Here is a 23,228-nt window from a genome sequence, read left to right on the forward strand (position 1 = left end):
ACTCGAGCTGAAGTTTAAAGTTAAGATTGTATTGGTAAACACGGTCTTAACTGTCTTGAAGCACTTGCAAGTGTGAGGCTCTCAGCTTTGTCTTATTTTCCCCCATCCTCAGCCATGCTGGCTGCTTAGACGTGCAGAGAGACAGGTAGCCTGCAGCCCTGAGGGAACAGTAACAAAGTCAACAGGCACACTGAACATTCAGCAAGGTCAAAGTACATAAAACATCTTTTATGCACCTTTGCAAAAACATAACAAAAATACCCCCTGAATCTACCCACACACCATGGGAAGCACTTGCCAACTTTCAGCAACTCAAGCATGGATCCACAAATGAGTGTAAAGATTAGAGCAACAGAAGTATGTGCGAATATGTGCAAGTGAAACATGTGGAACGTGATTGCAGGACAGAGGTCAGACAGGTTGTCACCAGGTTGGTCTGTTTTCTCCAGAGACCCTCTCCCTATCTAATTCACTCCTCCACTAAGTCTTTGATACACACAATTTTAACACACACCTTTCTTTACTTTTATTTTGATCTCTTTTCATAGCCCAGTAAACACAAAGCAGTTAATACACCTCAGAGTCTTGTTCAGCAGGAGACTTTTTATTGAGATTTTTAAAAACTAACCTGTTCACAATGTTTGCACTCTGATTATGCAGCAGTGATATGCATTGTGAATGTTTTCCTCATGTGGTATAAGCCATGAGAACAGCTTGCCGATCCAAAAGGGCATGGGACACATAAAAACATTAATGAGATGACCACAAAATATAATGCAATGTTCTGTATGTGTGAATGAATGCAAACCCTCTGAAGACAGGATGAGTAACAAGATCATATAAACGGAAAATAGCCATCCTTAGTGTAATGGTTCACTCTTGGGTAGAATGATATGAATCATCAGACTGTTGATGGAGGTGTTTCCGTCAGATGATCCAAACAAGCAGTGGAGTAGCAAGGTCAGGTTTGTCCAGGAAAAGGTCTAGACTGTGTTTATTTTAGCCTTAAAGCAGGTAGGGATAATACAGCCACTGTTTCACATTGGCCTGTTTGTGCGTGGTAAAGCCATGATTAGATGAGTGTGTTTGTGCAGTCTATAACCCTGACACACATTGTGGACTGTTAGAGTATAATCGTGTCAGTACATCATTAACAGAATATTTTAGTAAATTGTCTAAAACCACAAAACTATTGTCTTGTATGATATGAAATACCTCTGTGCCCTGGGGTGTTTTTGGGGGGTTCATGTCTGTCCTCGCAGTCATCAAGCATACTGCTGTCATTTTTAGCACCACAAGTCCAGACCAGTGTGGTTCAGTCCACGACCACCTGTTAGAGCGTCACAACAATCACCTTGTCACTCCATTTCCATATGACATCCACATGACACATTATATCCACCTACAGCTGATGTCGAGGAGCTGAAAGAATAGCTGTTACTGTAATAGGTGTTAGCAAAAGGTTGGTATGATGAAGTCCAAATAAATACTATTAATCATCTTCATGTAAGTCAGGTTGCATGACAAATACAGGCAGAAATACAGTGTATAAGAGTCCATATATTTATAACGGAATCACATTGTCCAGAAATGCTGCAGTACAATGTCCCAGTTGTAGTAGAAACAAGCACTAAAAACAAATTCCAAACTGGTTTTGATATTCAGATGCTCCCCCAGTCAAATTACTATTGAACTTCTACCCACTTTTGAAAAGAGGATGCTTAAAATACACCCACTTACCTGACCTGTTCTATACTTAGCTGTGGTGTTACACGCTGTAGCTCAGGCCAACTACTCTGTGACTCCTCAAAGGAAATGGGAAATTATTTGGATATATTTATATGACTGGATATATAAGTGAGATCAGCACGTGCTTTGGGTCTTATATGCTGCTAATCTAGCACTAATAGCCTAAATCTTGTGGTTACTCTGTGACCCACTCAGACGTCTACTTCAGGCAACCTGGGATAGCTATTTCAGGGATACAGTGTTGGAAATGCCCAAGAAGAAAGACATACAGTAGTACACTGAGAGTATGCCCTGTCTCAAAAATAGACACATAGTCCCACAGACTAGTTATACACCCAGAAAATTAAATTAGACACCAGCTAGATCATGTTGCAGGTCTAATGGCCCACTTTCTTACCAAGGGTGGTTTTTCAAACTTTTAGGCTCCAAATATTTACCAGTATCATTATAATGTTTTAGAATATATGATAAATGTGTAAATTAAATGAAAGGAAAACAAACTTCATTAATCCCTCTAACAGAAATGATAAATGTTACACAAAATATTATGGAATAAGGGCTTTTTAGTTATTTTACCTTTAGTTTAATCACGTAACCTCTTGAGACCTGGTGTCAACATCGCAAAGGCATCACATTTTTGATTGTTTGTATAATAATACTAAATTATGTGTTACTGGAACCTGTTGTACACAAACAGTTCAGTCTCATGACATTAATAATTTAGTTATTTATGACTTTACCTTAATTATGTAAAAAGGTTAGGTTACAGAGATCATACCAGCTCACTTTTTTAAACCTAAAATCTAAAAAATTACTGATCTGGTTGATTTTCACACAACACAAATTACGTATAAAGCAATAAACAAGTTACTCCCAGAAAACCTCCTGAATCTCTCTTGTTTTTAAGAGAAGGGGGTTATATATTGAGATGGGCTCTAAACCTAAAACATCTTTGAGTCTATTTGACTTTGAAAAGCTTTTGTGTCTCAGTTTGAGGAACAAACTGAGTCAGGATCTAAAGCATGAGCACATTTTTAAAATGGTTCACAAATGTGTTTTTTTCCAAGATATGAGGAAGATGAGGGTCTTTGATTGGTACTTTACTTACTACTTCTTATCTGTGTATGTATAGTATATGTATATATGTACAAAAGTATTTGTAAATATGTATGGATTTAGGTTGGTTTACTTACTTCATATATGAAGCAAATCTAAACAATAATTAATATTGACGGTTGTTTATTAATAGTGGAAATTAGAAGGAGAAAATAAGCGTGAGCTTTTTCTGCTCCTTTATGAGCATGTTTTGAGCAATTTGTGGTTCCGATTTTTGATTTTATTGTTTTCGTTACTTTACTGGTTTTATCGATTTATTTGTGTCTAAACAAAATAAAGCGTTTATTCATTGGCTTTTTACTGTCCATTCACTGCAATTTATCTTATTGGGTCAGGGTTAAAACTAAATACCTCTAACAAACAACCCCTGACACTCATCAGTACTGAACGTTTAAAGTCTGAGTTACATACAGACATAAACAGAACCGTAAACAAATAATAAAAATAAAAAAAAAAATACTTAATGTGCTTGCAAACTAAGGTATAAAAGCACTTGAAATTATGTTTCATATATTTTCTATAAATCATGTTTATGGCCAAAATATAACAATGTCAGGACAAAATGTATGTGATGAATTTAAATGCTTTGTTAATCCATAAAGGGAAATTTTTATTGCAGCTGTTTTTTTATTCATTATTTTATTACAAATCATTAATAGTCAAATATCGTTCATTTAAGTTATTGTTCTTCAGGGCAATGGCTGATGATGCAATATTTTGTATCAATATATGATTTTGTAAACCAGTTATAATGTTGTTCCTGTATAACATGTTGATTTATTATTACATGCAGTAAGAGAAAACCATCTGATGAGGAAATTGTAATTTCTTCCAAATGAAAGGCAGAGCTCTCCCATTAAGCAGCTAAACTAAGAGAATACTAATTTTTATTTTGCCCCTAACAATTTAAGATAAAACTGTAAAATAACTTAAACCTAGATATTAATGAGCAATATTCTCTCAAAAGGTAAAAGGCAGCTAGCATACAGCTGAGTTCCACACCCATCAGTGTCAGGAAAGTTCATGGTATGATGTTTTCAGCTCTGTACAATACATGCAGCACAGTGCTGGTAAGTTAAATAATGCTGGTAAGATATTACCTTACATGTCCCTCCAGAGTCTCACATGAGTTTTCAGTTGGGATGAGATCTGGTGAGTGTTGATATTTCCCAAAACTGAGTAAAAAGAAGAAAAAAAAAAACAGAACTAAAGCCACTAAATCCCTTTAATGTGGAGACCAGTGGGTTTGGATTTTTTTATTTTAAATGTTTATCTGCACATGGTACTTCTTTGACATAGTAAAAACAACCACACTTAGATGTTAGATGCTCTGTATCTTAACAGGAGCTGATGCATTTATTTGCACGAGAATGTAACTGGCACACATGGTCCAACACAAGTCAATAGTTTAGCACTTGTTCAGTCCTACAATCACTTCTTAAAATGGAAAAACAAAAAGACATTTGTCAGAAAATAAAACAATGATAACTTAACATTGCTTCTTTGCATTTACAAAAAAGATAAAATTACAAATACTCCATAAAAAAAAAAAGAGTCATTGAGGCTATTTACAAAGTCTGTACAGATGTGGAGAGGACTCTTCCTGCTGCAAGAGACAGAAACAAATACATGTTAAGACAAGGTTTTGTACTTTACAGCTTTATAATGTAAATATTCTGAAAGATGCTTCTCACAAACAGTGAATATACTGTAGCCTCATACGTGGAGATTCTTCCCTCACCACTCCAAAAAAGTCTACCACAAAACAGAAATGCACTTCCTCAGCGTTCTCACCTATAAACGATTGAGCAGGTTGTTCTGAATGTCCTCATACACCACGTTGTAGATCTCCTCTTTTGTTTTCAAACCATCGAGGTACTCTGCAACACAAACACAATTTACCAGTTACTCATCTTTAAATCTCACCTTAATTTCACACCAAGAACAGATCAGATTGTAAAAGGCTACTTAAAGAAGTAAAAGGTATAGATTAAAAAGACTGTGGTTCAAGCACAAACCAACTGTAACATACCAAAATTTAAGCCACTGTCCTCCATCTCTGTCCTGTGCTTCAGGTACATGGGCCACACATGGCCATCAAACAGGCCAGGAGGGTCAGGGACAGTGTACTGTCTTGTACTACAAAAAAACAAAAAACAAAACAAGAAAAAAACATATATAAATAAAATAAGATAAATTAAAAGCAGGGTTTAATAAACTGTCATATTGATATTATGAAGGAAAAAGGAAAATAGGGCAAGTGATTTTTAAAAACATAAATAAATCCCAGACATGAAACTTTAAGAACAATTCAGAAAAGTTGTGGTTGCTCACCTTCTTCTTCTTTTGCACTCCTCATAGGGTACTGTGATGTAGTAGCACTTGTTGAAAACATCCAGCAGGGGCCTAAAGGGGAGACAGAGAAGTTAATGAACAGTCATGTAACACCTTCCAAGTAAAAGATTATAGTTATACAACAGTACATGCTCCCCTTATCTACATCGCCGCAGCGTGCTTCACATTCATCACTAGAACATATAGTACAGACCACCCTGCCTTCACCTTAAAGGACCACTCAGAGAGCCTCTTTCTGCTGAAGCCCTTATCTAGAACAGCAGATTCTGCACAAGCAGACACGAGCCAATAGCAGGCATGCAGAATTAGCATGTGATATGACAGAAAAAACTGGATCCTTCTGATGTTTATTATTATCATGAAATTCATACAATTTGTGCCAAGACGGACAAGTCACTCCCCCCTCACTCAAAATCTGTGGTGATACAATTCTCACACTTTTGATTCACTTTCAAAACAAAATCTACAATCTTCCAAACAATTAGCTGTAAAAAATATACAAAATGCTTACTTTTCCTATAATTAACACAGGTTGATATTTCACTATTACATGTTCGTACAAGTTGGCTGTTCGGTTCAGTGCACTCACAACAAAACCTGATCAACAATTCTGTCTCATTTCACACACAAACAGGAAGAAGAAGAAGAAGAAAAAAGCCAGTCATGCAAGTTAGAAAATCAACTTACGGGTGGTTGTAGAGCAGGAAGCCCTCCACAATCAGTATGTGGACCTGTTCGTCAGGGTTGGCTGCATCTGCAGTAGACAGGGTGACACCATGGGAGCGGGCAAACTTCACTGGGTTCTCCATCCAGCCTTTCACTGTATTGGTCATGGCCTCCATGTCCAAAGCTGTGATGACTGTGGGGCAAGATTGACAGACAGGAAAATAATGGAAAGACAAGACATAACATTAGAACAGACACAAGCAAAGACTGTACTAAACAGGGAATGTGTTTGTTGTGTGAAAGTTATTTGAGGTCACTGCAAACTAAACTTGTTGTACATGTTCTGACTATGATGTATGTGATTGTGGAGTACGGGTTTTATTATATTTGAAAATGGGCAGGTATGTGAATGTAAGGTTAAACAATGAGATGAATCATTGGCAGTCTTCAGTGAAGTCTTACCATCCCACTGTCTAAAGCCGTCCTCCCCGACTTCTATCTGATCGGGTTTCTGAAATAACAGTCACCAATAAAACATTGCTGTAACCTTACAGCTCTGAACACTTGCAGATCTCATGCCCAAGTTGTAAGGCCAAATGAGTGAGGGCACAGGGGGAAAATGGCACATAGCAAAAAAAAAAAAAAAAAAAAAAAAAACATAAAAAAAAACCAACAAACAGCAAACAAAAAAAGCAAAAAACATGCACACATTTAAGGAAGTGTAAGTATGCAGATGTCAGATATGAATAGAAAGCAGGGTTCTTATGGATTAAAAGTGAGGAATAAATACTTAACACCAAGTTAAAACACATATTAGAATAAAGCAGGTTAAAGTCTGTTAGATTACTATCACAACACACTAGTTCTTTTTGAATAGGAATTATGGAAATTTCCAGATCTACTGTGGGAAACAAAGTGTGGGGGGATGGGAGGCACCTCATGGGAGCAACCCCTACTTTGCTCACATGCAGTGCTAATCTAATAAAAAGGTAGGCAAATAAAAAACAACTTCTCAGCTATCTGCTTATTAAAACTCACCTTGAAAAAGTCATCTTGATGCACAACACAGCAGTTGGGCAAAGTCTTGATCAATTTATTTGTCAGAGTGGTTTTACCACCATTAGTCACTCTGAAAAACAAAAAGAAAGTGATTAAAAAACAAAAAACAAAGAGAAATAATTATCATTAAAAATCTGTTGCCAGTTACATTGCATTAAAGTTTTAGACTATAATTAAAGTAATGTCTAGTGTTTACATGTCATATTTAGTTTTTCCTTTATCTACAACACAAAAAGCAATCAAATTAATTTAAAATTACAATACGTAAAAGGAAATATACACGCGAGTGTGATTAAAAGCTCAACTCATTTCACAAGGACACACTTGTCTAGTACAATTTGTACTTCCAATAAACACACTCACACACAGCTGTTTATATGAAATAGAAGCCTAAATTAAATGTAAAATTGCGTGATTTCCGTATTAAAATACTTATATGTGGTGTTGATGATAATACTGATGATTGTTTTGAGATTATAAATGGACTAAAGATAAATCTCCCTCCACTTTTGAACTGAGTCTCGCGGTGAATTTTCAAAAGTCCCGCTCGATTTATAACAACAAACCACACAAACCGGACGTGCCTTTAAACTGGTTTCTGGCGGGCAGCTGATACAACGTGGACATCGGGATAACGATCTACTACAAGCTAGTCTCCATTAAAAGACAAATAACGTAATTCAAACCACTGACCTGACTAATCATGTTCTCACCATTAACTTAAAACAGCACAAAATTGTTATGAGTAACGTTACTCTGTTCAACTACCTGTCAGTTGAGAGGACACGTTATAAAGTGTCATTAAAATAAACGACGCGTTATCTAAAACAGGAAGGTGTAATTTTAAAAATTAAGAAAATATTCTCAGTTTGATTTAAAAACAACAACAAAAAAACATACTTACCCGCCAATTCCTATAATGTATTTCATCTTCTCCTCTTCTCTCAACAGTTTTCCTCAACGTCAGTTAAAGAAGAGTCGCTAGCACAAATGTCTAGGACAAAAGTCCACCAAAAAATTATTTAAAAAATGCCAAGTCAAGTCGCACACTTAGAGCTGGACTCTTCTACTTCTTCTTCACTGATTGTATCCAGGAGGAAGTCCTGTTTATATGCAACTGGGGTAGTATTGCGTCATGGCACACGCAGGCATGGGACGGTCTCGTGGTCCCACGTACTCGCCCCCCGTACGTGCCTACCTGCAGCGGCCAATCAGATGGCGCACATAGACCATGACCAGCCAATCACAGCCCTAAAATTCCACACGTTCAGATACTTCCCTGCACCTGCCGCGGTCCATCTTGGATTACAACTCTTCCATTCAGCAGTTAATCCACATCATGAGAAATGAGTAGCGGAAAAGTACCATTGATGGTGTCAAATAGATACATTAGAATAACAGCTGTCTTCTCTGATGCTGTTTCACGGGAAACTAATGGTGTCAAGGTTAGTTACATAGCTGTAAACGGCAATTTGTTGGATAAGAGCAGATATTTTTCTAACCAAAGTAATTCATATATTTTTCTAACCATAACTGTTATAGGCAATGACAATTATAGTGTCAAACGTGAAAATAAAATAATTTGTCATACAAATTACGTCATATTATGTACTATAACAAAGCTGAATAAATATTAGCATATAGTTTAAGTTAACTGGTTTAAATGAGTTTTTTCAAAGCTGTTTTAAGCACTATAAGTACCTCTATTATCTTGTCACACAATTTATATCCTAGAGAAGCTTTTTTTGTGTGTCAGGAATGTGTGACAGTAAGGTAGAGCTTAAATTCTAATAGAAAAAAAAGTATAATTGGGACAGATATTATAGGTTTAGATGTGAACCAGAGTGATATACAACTTATAGTTTACTAAATGCTGCTGCTTGTTCACAACCCCCCTTTATAACATGCATTCTTTAAGATTATGTATGCATGCACAGGTCAGAGTTTAACAGGATGAATGTTTAGGGAAGGAGGATGTCATGGGTGAGTTGTAACCTATAAGGCTCCCCTAGTTTAAAAAAGAAACGTTAGATGTCAATGTCATTGGGGCTCTCTGACAACCAGCTACAGACTAGCAAGCCATCCACTGCCATGCTGAAAAATAACACCTCCAGTTTTGACTAAATTTATACCACACTAATGGATATTAAAAAGGAAAGTAAAACGCATATGCATATGCTGCCCATAGTCTGTATAGTTCAGGATAGCTGCCTAAATGATCATTACTCCCTTTCTTATCTCTGCCCTGTTCTGAAATAAAATATGACTCTTACTGTGATATTTTAATGCAAAATTTCAATGAAATTGCAGAAGAGATATTTACACATATAACTGATTGATTAGACTTTCTGAAGATCTTTCTGAAGATTAGGTGTGCAACATTGAAAGCACTTATTCATCTTTCCAGGTATTTGATTGCACACCATATCATGCTTATCTGTTTAGATGATAAGAAATGGTGTGCCACTTCCTTTTCTGCGCGTTGTTCTGTTAAAAAGTCCAGTAAAAGTTTACACAAAAGACAGTAGTTTACAGTATAAGTGCATGTATATAAGAGGGATGATCTTCTCTTTATAAACACAGAAAGAACAAACATACCAGATTTTAGGATGAGCACTTTATTCATTCATATTTACACCCAGTTGTAGTCCATGAATAATGATAATAATCAATATAATCATTACCTTGAATTGGACTAAGCAGTATAGAAAATGAATTATTATAATCATTTTAATCTGAGCAAACATTTCATAGCAGACAAATGATAGCCACATCATGTCTAATATATATATGTTGTGCTTTTTCAGTAAAATTGAACATTTTCATTTTGGAAAGGTCACGTTGGCTATTTCTATGCAAACATTGCTGATGACATTGGTTGGTGGAATAAAAACCATTATAACTAAAAATCAAAAGGCTACATTCCTTCACAGGTCTAGATTTCCTTTTGGTTAATCAACAGGCACTCAGTTCAGTAAACAAACCACAGCCAAAGGAACCTTCCCCCACAGACTGACTAACTGCGGCTGCTGTGTTCGGACTTCTCCTTTAAGGGTGATGAATATTTGATGTGACAGTTTAAATGGTGTGAAAAACAAAAGAATAATATCAAACATTCCTGTACCAAAAAATTCAACAGATTAAAGTTAGATTTGAGATGGCAGTTTTGACATAAACTTTTCAATTGCCTTATTTCTGTAGCATAGATACATACGTTTTTCCATAATCAGAAGCTAGACAAATGCGTGAGTCATGCTTACAATAATGCTAAAAAGTGCCTTATCTAAAAAAACAATCTAATTATGTTATGAAACCATACAAATGTTCTGTTAAAACTAAATCCAGTAGTGCAAATCAATATCAAGAGCGTACAGCTAATACAGTAACTTTCGTCTAAGTGTTTTGCCCTTTTTGCTACAATAGGCTAAACATGTGGAAGACGTATAGGAAATCAAATTAAATGATCATAATGCATCAAGATGCCTTTGACACGTTTAAATTCTGTTTACATCCCAGCTGTCAATCCAGACCAACCACATAAAAAGGTGAAAATGGCACCTTACACACATGAGCAAAATTACAGTTAACATTTTTGTTTTAAATCAAATGTGTTATCTTCCTTGAAGAGACACCTTTCTGCTGCATATACACAGTAGCAGTGTGCTGATGAGAAATGTTCCCATATGAAAAAATATATAAGTATGACATAAATGTACATCTAATGAAAAATTTATTGCGTCTACATTTGTTTTTGAAAATGCTATTATTTTATGTAGATGTAGATTATAGATTGTGGCTACACAGGTGTGTAGTCCCAATTCATTGAGTTGTCTTTGCACTATACGTGTGGAAATGCTCTTATTTCCACTATTAAACATGAATTGAATTCATGAACCTGAATTCTACTGTTTTTTTCTAGTATTTTTTTTTAATGTGTTTTGTACTTTTAGTACTTTCCGTGTTATCTATTAGTTTTCATAGGTTTTGTGCTTTTACCACTTTCTATTATATTTATATTCCCTTCATTTTAACAAGTATTGGTATCTATTTGTTTTATGACCTTGGTCAGCAGCTTGAGTGCTGTTGTAAGGTGTTACAGAAATAAAATTTGATTAATTGGTTGATTTTTCTTTTTTCAACCATCTGATTTCACCGTACGTTTCAGTGATCACCGATCATCATCATTCAAGATGTTTTTCTGACCACATTTCTTCCTAGAAGACGACGATTCCCCACTAGCCTTCCAGTTTTAATAATAAACCCAGTTTTAGTAGTTCTGCATCTCCTTACATGTTTTCTTTGCTTGATACATGACAATAATTTGATCTTTCTTAAACAAACTAACATCTTTTCCATGAGCATGGGATGTGTATTTCGACATGGTTGTTTAAGAAATGAGAAGCTACTCATTGCATCAGTTGGGGTTAAATAACTTGTTGCCAGCTGAAAGATAATCACCCATGCAGTAATTATCCAATAGGAGGCTCCTAACCATTTGCTTAATTAAATCCAGGTGGTGATTTGTTTTGGCCAGGCAGTGTACATAGCATCACTAAATGTCTTTTATATTAAATAGCATATGCATGTCATACTCTTAGATTTTTCTCATATGGCTCTTTCTGTCAGAATCTGCTAAAGGTGATCAACATTATTGAGGCACATCAAAACATATAATACACTACAGGTGGAAGGGCACGAAGAGAACCTCACAGATGTTAGTACATTTAGTACATTTGGACGTCTAAAACAATGACAGGACACATAAGAGAGAGCTTAAAAAGGCCTTATGATACAGCAGTTATGAGGTAAAAAGAAACAATGATGAAGGCATCTGTCATTTTGAAAAACCTTGTTATCTTTGACATGTTATATTCACTAACACACGTCAGCATGTACACAAGTGTGAGCAGTTTGTTCTAGTTATGCCAAGTCTTTCAGGTGAACACGTTGCATCTGCAAACTGTCATCTTTGCAGGAACCCATAAAAACACTCATCAATTTAGGCTTTGAGAGCTTCATTTTTAATCACTCAAATGCCTTTAGTATGATAATTGAACAAAAAGGGGCTGCTCCACCAAAGATGAATGACATCAGCAGTAAAACTTCCTTTCCCTTTTCTTGTTGGCATGTAAACCCTTTTAGGCGAGAGAGAGAGAGGGAAGGAGTATAACAGGACGGAGCATTCTTCATTTTGACAGGAAAATAATGACAAAACTGTTGTTGAAAAAACCAAGGGAGAAAGTCACTGGACATGCATCTGTAAGACCCTGCATGGACAGAAAGAATCATTTTATTTGGAATATGAGCTGCATAACACAGAATTACAGAAAATTTGCTGCTGTGGTATTATGATCAAGTTTAAACTCAGATTTTGATGATGTGTATATACTAAAGTCTTTCCATAGCTATTTCTGGGGGTGAAATCAACTTTCATTGTGCTTTATTTGTACAGTATATTTAGTTTTATTTAAAAAAAAATACAAAAAGAAAACCTTTTTTTACACTCAAACTCAGACTCACCAAGTTTAGTCCTACTATGAGATGGATCTCTTGTTATGAAGTTAAAGTCATGGTTTTAAAATGAACCGACAGTCATAGTCACATTAGTCGGGGGTTTTGTTTAGGGATGCTGTGTAAGAGGGGACAAAAGTCCTGCCATACCGTGTCCTTTTCAAACAGGGGGTTTGTGTCTCTAGCCTGTGGAGTGAATAATATGTTGACGGGGTTTCGTGCAGTGCTACGTGTGCTGCGTGTTATGGCTGTTCTGTTAGGTTCTGAGAGGCTGGGGGAAAGAGAGGGCATTTATTTTTCAAGGCTATACACATGATGGGTTTGTTTAGTACTGAAAGCAGTTAACATGTTGGGGGGACTGGGAACAATGGAAGAGAAAGGGTGGGGGTACAGTTTTGCAAAGGGTGGTGGTGAGTCTTTGTTCAAAGCATTAGTGGATGTCATTTGTGTGGTGATAAAAGCTTAGCTCATTGTCCAGGCTGAGTTGGCGGTATGTGAAACTTTCAGCCATCTCAAAAGGTATTTTTATTGATGCAGATCATTGGGCTGTGGGCAACGCTGTGTTGTGCTTGAGAGGATATTAAGAGTAAATTTTGTATTCATTTTATTCAACTGTTAACACACTGGCAGGTAGGAGGTGAAAATAGCTGTTTGTCTTTTTTATCCCAGTTATTCAGGAGTCACTGTTGTAAACTCTTTTTAAATTGTAATTTTAATCAGTTTAATGTAAAATTTTCAGCTCTAATAGTCCTCTTTGTGACAACACTAAAAGCAAAACAGTTACAACTTTCTAATTTGTGTTTTTCTCAGCTTGCTGGTTTCAACCAGCTGAAAATGCTTCATTAATGCTCTATAGGATTCTTGATGAACATGGCATTACATTTGTACTAATTCAATGTTTTTGTAATAATTCTGTGAATCAGACAGAGTTTATACTATATATATATATATATATATATATATATATATATTAGCCCAAAACAACCTTTATGAGCAGGATGTACCATAAGAAGATGCAAAGTAAAAGTGAAGATCAATACTTAAAGACTGTGTGTCGATTTTTCAAATCTAGGGAACTTGATTTTAAATGTTTGTTCTGATCTCAAATTGTTCAGGAATACATTTGCTATTCTGAATCATAGAGGATCATCAATATAGCAATCATAAATAAATCAATACATTTATTAAGAAATATATAATTAAATATAGAAACTAATCTTGGCCCTTTGATGGATGTAGCCCCTGCACTGGAATAAGTGGGTATAGACAGATGGATGTATGCATGGAATAATAAAATAATTAATCTGTGTTTTGAAAATTTATTTATGCATGCTTCATCTCTTGAGAGAACCAGACTATCACAGGTGACCAGTCCTAATTTAGAAATGCCAACCTTATTATTGTACAGCAAATAAATAGACAAATAAATAAACAAAATAAACCAATACATGTGGAAAAAATGTATGTATAAATGAGTAAATAAATAAACAAATGTAGATATACACAAATAAATGCTTAAATAAAAATATAAATGAATGAATAAAGGAATCAATAAATTTAAACAAAAATGTATACATTAACACAAATAAAATACATAAAAATATATTGAATTATATATAGAAAATATAAAAATGAGATTTTCTTTTCTATATTCAATAACATAGTTCTAAACATGTTTATTTGGTTGTTTGTTGATTATGGCATTTTTGACCCTCCGTAATGAGCACAGAAAATAGATAACATCTGTGACGTGTAAATGGTACACACGGTTCGCACTCATTGTACACATCTTTTAACCTTATCTTGTTTCTACAGAGAACTTTGCGACATTTCTCATTTACAAATTCCCCACAGCAGATTACTCCTTATATTATGTACCATATTACTTATTGAATATTTAAACAATTCTATAATATAGCAACTAAACATAGCAATTCTAAAAATGCATATAACATATAAAAAATTAATATAAAATTAGAAAAATAGAATATTTACAATTAGATAAGTGTACTGTCCCAGAAAGAGGCTACTTAATCCTTACTTAAAGATGGAAAACTGAAGGTTTGTTAAGGCATTAAGGTAACATTGCCTGGTTTTTATAATAAGTCCGATGAAGAGGCCATTCCACATGGATTGGATGCTATGCAATCAGTTAGGGGAAGCACTCAGAATAGACGAAAGGTACAATTAAAGAAAATTAAAAAGTCATGTAATGTCTGACCCTGTATGTAAAATGACACTCAAAGCAGTTTACTGTCACACAGATGTTTTTATGCACATTTGGTAAGTTTATTACTAATTTGCCTATAATAGAACCAACTATAATATTTTTAATTAACTCTCTATTTATGTGCCTGTTTAAAAAATTTTTTCTGCATTTCTGAGGTACAATAGTGAGGAAAGGTGCTAAGATATTTAATTCTAAACTTTTCCTATGAAATATATACATTAATGACATCAAGATGTGTAATCAGTCATCTGGAGTTTGATGTCTGAATGGAGATATTGTGGGTTATGTGATAAAACCATTACAAAGGGAAATGCAGAGGTTTGTATTACCTTTACCATCAGTTACTGTTCGTCTCATAATCCTTGATTTACAATCATTGATTTTGGCCTGTACATGAGAGAACAAAGATACAATAAAGCTTTTATAGGGTCCAAGGAGAGGCAATTCTCCTTTAATGTCATGCAAGCCAGAGCTGATTAAACATCTAGTGTATAAAACATCATAAGATCTGATAGGGCTTAGTACCTCTCAGACTTTTTGATTGGCTCCTGTGGGACTGACTGCTGCTCCTGCTGTCGCTGCTCCTGCTCCATCCTGCACATTTACAATTTTTTTTCTTTTTTTTTAGCACTTAAGCTGCTCTTCATTTAGAAAAGAGTCCAAAGGCCCTCACATAGCCAGATAATTCAGATGAAATGCGTTAAGCTACAGTTCAATTTAAGTACTGTTCAGTTTAAGGACTAGTAAGTAATGTTATCAAAAGTAGACAAAAACTGTGTTTTACCTTTCCCTCCTGGCTTTAATCTTCTCTTCATCAAATCTGGAAAATGAGAAGTGTTACATAAATACTGCTATCTCCGTATTTTACGAGAACTAGCAGAGTAATTTTATTTTACTTTTTTTCAAATGAGAATACTTAAGTTCTCAGATTAATTTATGTGAATAACAAGCACTCAGAGAGCAAAGACCTCCACCAAGCCACTGTGTTTTTAATTTTTTGCCAATGATTGTGTGCATTATTTTTAGAAGATAGAAGCTCTAATGGCAAAAATTATCCTTATCAACACATCCTTTAAAGAATTCCTGGATCCAGGCAGTGAACCGGATTACCCCCAAAATCCAATCACGTGTTCTTTATTCCCTTTATGAGATTTCTTGAAAATATAATCAAAATCTATCCCTAAATTTTTGAGTTATGTTGCAAACAGACAGTCAGACAGACCAAACCAAGCATCGAATACATGACCACCGCCTTGGCGGAGGCAATCATTTTAGAGTAGGATTAACTGCTGCCTGCAGGTGGAGATGCTCTCCTGCAACTCATTTCTTCCATCTAGTGGTCACTGGTACTTACTGCACTACACACTCAGGAACCTGGACGTGCTCCATGGGGACAATCTCTGCCAGTTCATCCAGACTATGAACATACTGGATCTTATTCATGAACTTCACACTGCAATGAGAAATGAGAAAAACAAGAAATGATATTGTGGATGTTTTACTTTGTCAATATGCATTGATTTAAAAAAAAGAAAAATAAAATAGAGGATACATCCAGTTTAATACTGCTGTTTCACCTTGGTATTGCTAAGTTGTTTGTTTGTTTGTGTGTGTGTGTGTGTGTGTGTGTGTGTGTGTGTGTGTGTGTGTGTGTGTGTGTGTGTGTGTGTGTGTGTGTGTGTGTGTGTGTGTGTGTGTTTGCTCCAGTTGTTCTTATGATTTATTAATCGTAATAAGCATAAAATAAGCAAGTCAATAGTTGTTGGCTCATCAGAAGCCAGCCAAAACAGGATGTTCAAGGCTCCCCCCTGTCATTCTGGCAATTGCTTACTTTTGGTTTGCCAGATTTTGCCCATTAATAGTAATTTTTAATAGCCAGATTTAGCTGGGGTTTGGGTAATTGGATTTCAGCCACTTTGGTCTGAGATTTAAAACATTTAGCCATATCTCATCTGGCAATAGACCACGTGTGATGACCTGAATTCAAGCATGATAAAGACCTGGTTCAGTTATAGAACCAAAATTTAGTTCATGGACCAATTGTGGGGGATTACATTTATAGGTGTCCAATTTCACTTTTTAATGGACACCCTCCAGCCAATCAGAATCGAGTATTCACCCGGACCATGGCATAAAGAACCTTAATACTCCAAAATATCCTTTCAGTGGTTGGATTATTGGTGTTACCTGATAAAAGGCCGGGATATAGCCAGGACCGTGCGTATGAACCAAGTGGGATGAGTGATGATCAGAGACTTCAGGTTCTTCCTCAGTCTAACACAAGCACAAAAAAACCCCACTCAGTTTTTGACTATGGCCTCTGCTTAAAGTGAACATATCAGTCAGAGCATACACAGGACATCAAACATTACACACTGCTTTCCAGATCTTGTCCTGTAAGTAAAGCTATGAGTCAACTTCAGTCTATTAATAGAATGACAGATATGTCCCTGTCGTATCTGTCAGCATCATGCAGTGTCATGCATGTCTAAGGGCTGATGGAGAACAGTACTCAGCAGCATGGTATGCTTAATAAGAGTTCATTTTAGTACTACTACTTTATAATATTTTTTAAATAAAAAGTTTGTTGTTGTTGTTTTGTTGTTTTTTTAACACAGCATATGAAACAATGTTTAGCATAAAGGGGATTTCTATTTTCTTTACCTCCTGTCAATCATTTGGTAGCATTTCTTAAGCCAGCCGATCCCAGGCATCTTATTCCTAGGAGTGGCTCCGTTCATGTAAATGATCAGATAATCTTCAGCCACAAGCATCTCCAGGCTGCTCACCACATATCTGGAGAACAAAAGAGTGATGATTTCTTATGATAAACAGCTGCAAGAAAGCATAAAACATCAAAGTATGCACTGGAAAACCTTAGGTCTAACTGATGGACGTACAGGAAGAGATTTTCCATGATATAGTGGTAATCTGGACTGCTGCTGTCAGGCAGGTAGCAAGCAGAGAATACAATGATGGCATTCAGGCCTTCTCCATAATAACCTGAAGAAAGAGATCGTCAGATATTAATAAACAATGCTACAGGTTTTTCTAAGACAGTTTTAACTTGGACAGTACTTTATGGATGTCAGATAAACTTAATCAGATTAAGACTGACCTCCGTGTGTGATGACCCGAAGGTAAGGTCTGATTATCTGCATATCAATACGATGTTCCTGCTCTCCGATGATCACTGTTCTCCACAGGCGCCCGTTGTTTCCGTTCCCATTTTCACCGGCTTCTCCCGAGCCATCAGCTGGCCCTGCTTTGGCTGAGGCCACTGGGGTATCATCTGGAAAAAAGACAAGTTTGTTTATTAATTCTGCACAAATATGGATTAATAAAGTAACATTATGTTTACCGATCTTTATTTTTTAATAAGGCATTTTAGGTTGAGAATTAGGATTCGAATTTGACAGAAAATAACTCAGATGATTAATTTTATGTTTCTGTTCTCAATTGTGGATTTATGGTTCATATTATAATACAAATTATAAAACTCAAGAGCTGAGCACTAAAGGTTTAAATGAAAGTTTTTCCACCTTTCTGATTTATTCAATTAGATAACATTTTGGTTTTCAGGTCTTTTGTCAAAATCAGCAATCACAATAAGACAAAGGTGTGATGCTATCTGACAGGTTATAACAGCTTCTAATTGGCTAAATTGTAAACCTCTTTGTTAGTTTTAAAAGGTTCAGACTGGGCAGTCTTGACCACCAACCTTCCCACTCCAGGTCGTTTCCATTGGTTATGAACTCCAGTGAGTCTGTTTCATCTGGAGTGTCAATGTCATCCACATTAATGTCCAAGTCATCTGGTGTATCCAAGAAGTCATCTGACAGTAGAGAACCTTCGCTTTGATCCAGGGACAGGTTCATCTCCGGGGCAACCAGGGTACGCCGTTTGCGGTGAGAGGAAGACACACCGCTGCCTCCTCCAAGTGGGCTCACATGCAGGGAGTTAGGAGGAGCTACAGCAAGACCATAAAGAGCAGCGGTTGTAGTTCATGCCACTTAGCAACAGTATTATGTCCTTTAATGACCTTTTGGTGGCAAGTTTGGTACTTACAGACTCTATCATCTGTTAGACCACAAGAGGGATCCATGTCTCCGTACTCAGGTAGAGGTCTAGAGGAGAAATGTGTCTAGGTAAGCAACCACTAGCTCTAGATTCAAACTATGAGTTCAAAATTAAATGTAACATTGTGATTAGGATGCTGTTTAATGAGCCAGTGGGTGTTGTCAATGATATAGCTAAGCAGTACAAAAGAAGAGTGAGCAGATGAGGATAGAGATGGTTATAAACTTCTCTCTGGGGAGTGGTGAAGATTACCGGGCTGAAAGGCAGGGTGTGAGTCAGAGCAGAGAAGGAGAGGAGGAGAAATAGAGGAGAAAATAAGAGAAATGGGAAACAGAGGGAAAAGTGTTTCTGCATACAAATAGACTGGTGCATTTCAGTTTTATTTACACCTGCACAGACTGAGGAGCAAACATGGAGCCTTAATCTGCTTACACTGAGCTTATTTGTGCAATATTTTCCTATCTATGTGTTGAAATGTACAAGAGAGGCCAAATGTGCTTGTCATGTATTTGTAGTTTTGTGCTGTCAGCAACAATATTCAGGCAGTGGCACTGAGGAATTGAAAAGAGCACTCTAGATGGTTAAAAAGGCAAGCGATGTGTAGCGAGCTTCAACGCAGTATTGTTCAGCAGACTGGGATCCTGCAAAAGCCAGTTGCCTCATCTTTCCTTCGGGAGGACATTGTGTGCTCATCCTGAGCCCATGATACTGGCTTCAGCCCAGAGAAACAGTCACAGGTCTGACTCTACTCCCTGACAATGTCTGCAGTGATTACTGATGCAATGTTTCCTTTATCAAAACAAAAGCCATATCAATTAAAATTTGGACTCACTGGGGGAGATTTCTCTTTCAAAAAAAGCAAGCTCATCTCTTTTTTTTCCATTTTGTTACTGCATCATCTCTCAGCTACAAAATCAAATAGCCAGTGATGCTTACCTGCAGGAGAGAGCACGAGGCTGCGTTTATCAGACCCGATGCAAATGAGCTTTTTGAGCTAACACACCACTATTTTTGGTTTGCTTACACATACCCTGTCCCCTTAGCTGACAGCAGACAGATCAGAGCAAAGCATTTCTCAGTCCTCCATGTGCTGCTGAGTGTCCCCTCGTTTTTGTCTGTCTTTAACTAAGAACTGCCACCATTTTCCTGGTGTTGTTGATCGGTGACTGCTGATGCATCACATGACGTAGCCTTAGACCATTTACAGACAGAGCTGCACCTGCTCCCTGGCTTCCTGCCTCCCGATTTGAGGAGGTGGGGAGGAAGAGGAAGGAGGAGCCCAGTGGTGATTGTCATCACAGTACCCTGCTACTTCTTCAATGCTCATTTAGCTCTCCATCTCAACCTCCACACATTAGTTTTTTATAGTTTTTTTTTCTACTATTAAGCAATACCTCTGTGCCTCCTTGGATGATTTGTTTTGGTGCAAATCATATCAGCTGTATCAAAGCCTAAAAGGTTATACTGAAACAATAATGTTGAAATAATTTCATATCAGTCAAGTAATTAGAAAACCTTTATGATTGTTGATCAAAATTAGGTTTGAAAAAAAGAAAAACTTATTGCATTCACTTCTCTTTTTGCCAATTTTGCTATTACTTGATTTCTATAGGATCATGATTATGGAGTAATAGTCATACACACTAAACAAGTGAATACAAAGTTATCATATATTTCTATTAGACAGACCCAGACAATAATTAATCCATACAATATCCTGTTCTACACTAAACAATGAAATGCTGCATATTATTCAACATATACACAGCACTGCACCATATGATGTGTGCCTGTCAAATGAGCTTCATAAAAAATGCATTTCTTTTATAGTTTGCAAATGCCAGCATTATACAGTTGTCTTTATGTCACATCAATAGGGAAGTTTATTAGATTTTAATTACTAAGTTAAAAGTAAAAGGATCAAACCTTGGGAAGTCTTCATCCTGCCACTCATCTTTCACTTCCATGTTATCCATTCGTAAAGTTGCTTCTGTGGTGCCCATCTCTCAGAGAAGAAAGCAGGGGCCTTGAGGAGTAACCAAAAATGGATATGAATGAATAACATTAACAGACACAAGAGAATGGCGTATCATACTATTAGTATACTATGCACACAGCTGCATGGTTGTGCTACAGGGACATGTGGTTGTTTTAAACAGCAAAAGGAAAAGTCAGCACTTTAGCAGGATTTAAACTTAATGATTTGTAGTCTTTCATTGCAAATTAGGGGCTGAAACCACCAGATGTCACGTGGTTTCCTCCCCCAAGCCCACAGGAACACATGTGAGATGCATGTGACTTACTAGCACAGAGCCTATTTTCTGGGCTCAGTTCCCCTCAAAGTCAAATGTTATGAACGAATTTCCACCAGGGTGGAATTCAAGAGGCCGGTGTGGAGCACGGCACTCTGGCTTAATCCTCCCTCGCTGCTCCTTGATCCTACCACACTGCAACTTTTTGATCTCCATTCACACTAAAGCTTTATGTCAGTACAGAAAAACTTCACTTCAAACAAAAATTGTTCATCTGTGCTCAAAAGGATCGAAAAGAAATCACATTCTGATTAATGCTTTGGGTTACAAAGTGAGTACAAACTGGATGAGTGGTGGCTTTAATGGGTCCTCCTCTCCCCTGCACTGTAGGATTCAACAGCTGTACAAGTCTATTTTGGTTTCTCTGAATATTACACCAGATATTTAATAAGACCCATTCTTTTAGTAGTACTCAAGTCATAAATAAAACCACAATTTCTGAGCAGATCCTATTTAGCAGAATATTCCTAGGTCTGTGTTTGAGGTTATATTCAGAACCTAAAGAAAGTACTGCCTAGCCATTAAGCACTGTGATGGGAAACTAGCATTAGCATTACCCACCCAGTATAGTTAATGGCATTCCTGTCAACAGTGCATTACATTAATGATAATCAAGCATAATGCAGCATGGGTTCCTGAGGTATATTTACAAGGAGCAGAATGGTTTTGGTGGTTTTAGCTGCAACCCTCATGACTGAGTGGTGGTCTAATGTATTTTCACAGATCTCATATGATTCACCAGGAATAAAACACAACAATATGCTTTATTATGCACCATGTAGCCAAATCCATTACAGTTAGAAAGACTGGAAATTGGGAAGCTGATTAAATGTACATACTTCTTTTTATAGTCATGTGTGTAATAACCATTTAGGACCTCCGCAATCTCCACAAGAGGCTGTAAGGACAAACTATCCTTTGCCTTAACACAATAACATAATCAATTTCACTAAAGTTATTGCATATATACATATGGCATCTTATTCTTACCTTTTTCTGCTTAAAAATATTATAATAAAAAAGGGACATTTCTAAAAAAAAAAAAAAAAAAAAAAAAAAAAAACAGTTACCTCCAAATGTTCACTGTATCACTCTCACAGTAAAATGGCTCCACAGCCTTTCTAGGTCACCCCAAACAGAACATCCATTCGAAGGATTTCACATGCTAATGGATAATCTCATATTCATGCAGCCCGGGCCAGGTGTCTGACCTATACAGCAAGGAAAATATGAGGACATTAAGTCCTGCTATACTCACATGAAAAGTCTGAGATTCCCCCAGAACCTCTCTTCTGGTCTGTGTCTGAATGCCTTATCCAATAAGTCCCAGATGCAAAGATTTGAGGGCAGAAACTCCCAATCTCCCACATCAACAGAGAAGCATAGGTCAGTCTGGAATTCCTCCTATGTCTTTCTATCTCTCATTAATACACATGCACACACACACACACTCTTGCAGACATGTTCATACAGTGCCTTCAGTGTCAGCAGCTATCCAGCAGCAGGTGTCCGAAGACAGGAGGAACCTCTGTTCTAGACTCTCTCCTCCCCTCCTCAGTTGCTGGCCACCTTTGTTGGAGAAAGGTTGGCCGCGAAGAGTGAGCCGACAGCTCGGCCCTCAGCCCTTACATCCACCCCACCGCAACACAAAATTCCTTTAAAAAGAATGCATCTGCTCTGACATCAGGATCTTTCTGTCTTTTTTTTTTTTCATGTGGATCCATATACCTTGGTAGTATTCTTTCCCCTTACTGCAATATAAAAAAAGAAAAAAAAGAAGAAAAAAAAAAATCTGTATTCAGGGTCCTTTCACAGAAGCAGCTTATTTTCCATGCAGTAACTTGGGGGGAAAAATGAACACTGGCCTGTGTCCCTTTACTCTACTATATAATCCTGCTGTTATTTTCAGAGGTCGTCTATGTGGCTGCTGTTCCCTGGCAACAGCATCTCTCCATCCTTTGCCTCTCCCCTCCGCTGTCTCCTTGCCCCAGCCTCTCGCATGCGTAACACGCCACAACCCTCCACTCAACATTAATTATGCAGTCCCTTACTTCACTTGTACTCAGCCAATCAGATCACCTCTGAAGTACTCCTGCGTTGTTTGCTGCTTCCTGCAAAGACAACTCTGCACATTTGTAGAAATGAGAAAT

At 36.8% G+C, this 23,228-nt stretch overlaps 2 protein-coding genes across 5 annotated transcripts; both read right to left on the bottom strand.

Annotated features, from left to right (window-relative positions):
• Positions 1-4,186: 4,186 nt before the first annotated feature.
• LOC121653477 (muscle-specific beta 1 integrin binding protein) lies at positions 4,187-8,036 on the bottom strand. Of its 2 annotated transcripts, XM_042006997.1 has the most exons (8): positions 7,850-8,036; positions 6,925-7,015; positions 6,349-6,397; positions 5,908-6,079; positions 5,200-5,271; positions 4,898-5,004; positions 4,660-4,745; positions 4,187-4,471 (listed from the first exon to the last, which is right to left on the bottom strand). In XM_042006997.1, exons 1-7 carry the CDS (start codon positions 7,873-7,875, stop codon positions 4,660-4,662), a joined length of 603 nt encoding a protein of 200 aa, XP_041862931.1. In that variant the 5' UTR covers positions 7,876-8,036; the 3' UTR covers positions 4,187-4,471. The 2 variants fall into 2 exon arrangements, with proteins under 2 accessions (XP_041862931.1, XP_041862932.1); XM_042006998.1 differs by lacking the exons at positions 6,349-6,397; positions 7,850-8,036.
• A 3,838-nt stretch (positions 8,037-11,874) lies between these two features.
• Positions 11,875-23,068, bottom strand: atcaya (ATCAY kinesin light chain interacting caytaxin a). Of its 3 annotated transcripts, XM_042005193.1 has the most exons (13): positions 22,337-23,068; positions 20,693-20,792; positions 18,755-18,813; positions 18,408-18,656; positions 17,805-17,978; positions 17,587-17,689; positions 17,351-17,482; positions 16,874-16,960; positions 16,041-16,139; positions 15,471-15,506; positions 15,212-15,280; positions 15,016-15,073; positions 11,875-12,212 (listed from the first exon to the last, which is right to left on the bottom strand). In XM_042005193.1, the coding sequence occupies exons 2-12, from the start codon at positions 20,767-20,769 to the stop codon at positions 15,040-15,042; spliced, it is 1,119 nt and encodes a 372-aa protein (XP_041861127.1). In that variant the 5' UTR covers positions 20,770-20,792; positions 22,337-23,068; the 3' UTR covers positions 11,875-12,212; positions 15,016-15,039. The 3 variants fall into 3 exon arrangements, with proteins under 3 accessions (XP_041861127.1, XP_041861130.1, XP_041861128.1); XM_042005196.1 differs by lacking the exons at positions 20,693-20,792; positions 22,337-23,068 and adding an exon at positions 19,797-19,947; XM_042005194.1 differs by lacking the exons at positions 20,693-20,792; positions 22,337-23,068 and adding an exon at positions 19,703-19,947.
• Positions 23,069-23,228: the final 160 nt, after the last annotated feature.

The sequence above is a fragment of the Melanotaenia boesemani genome, chromosome 14 (genome assembly GCF_017639745.1).
Source record: "Melanotaenia boesemani isolate fMelBoe1 chromosome 14, fMelBoe1.pri, whole genome shotgun sequence".
Lineage (NCBI taxonomy): Eukaryota > Metazoa > Chordata > Actinopteri > Atheriniformes > Melanotaeniidae > Melanotaenia > Melanotaenia boesemani.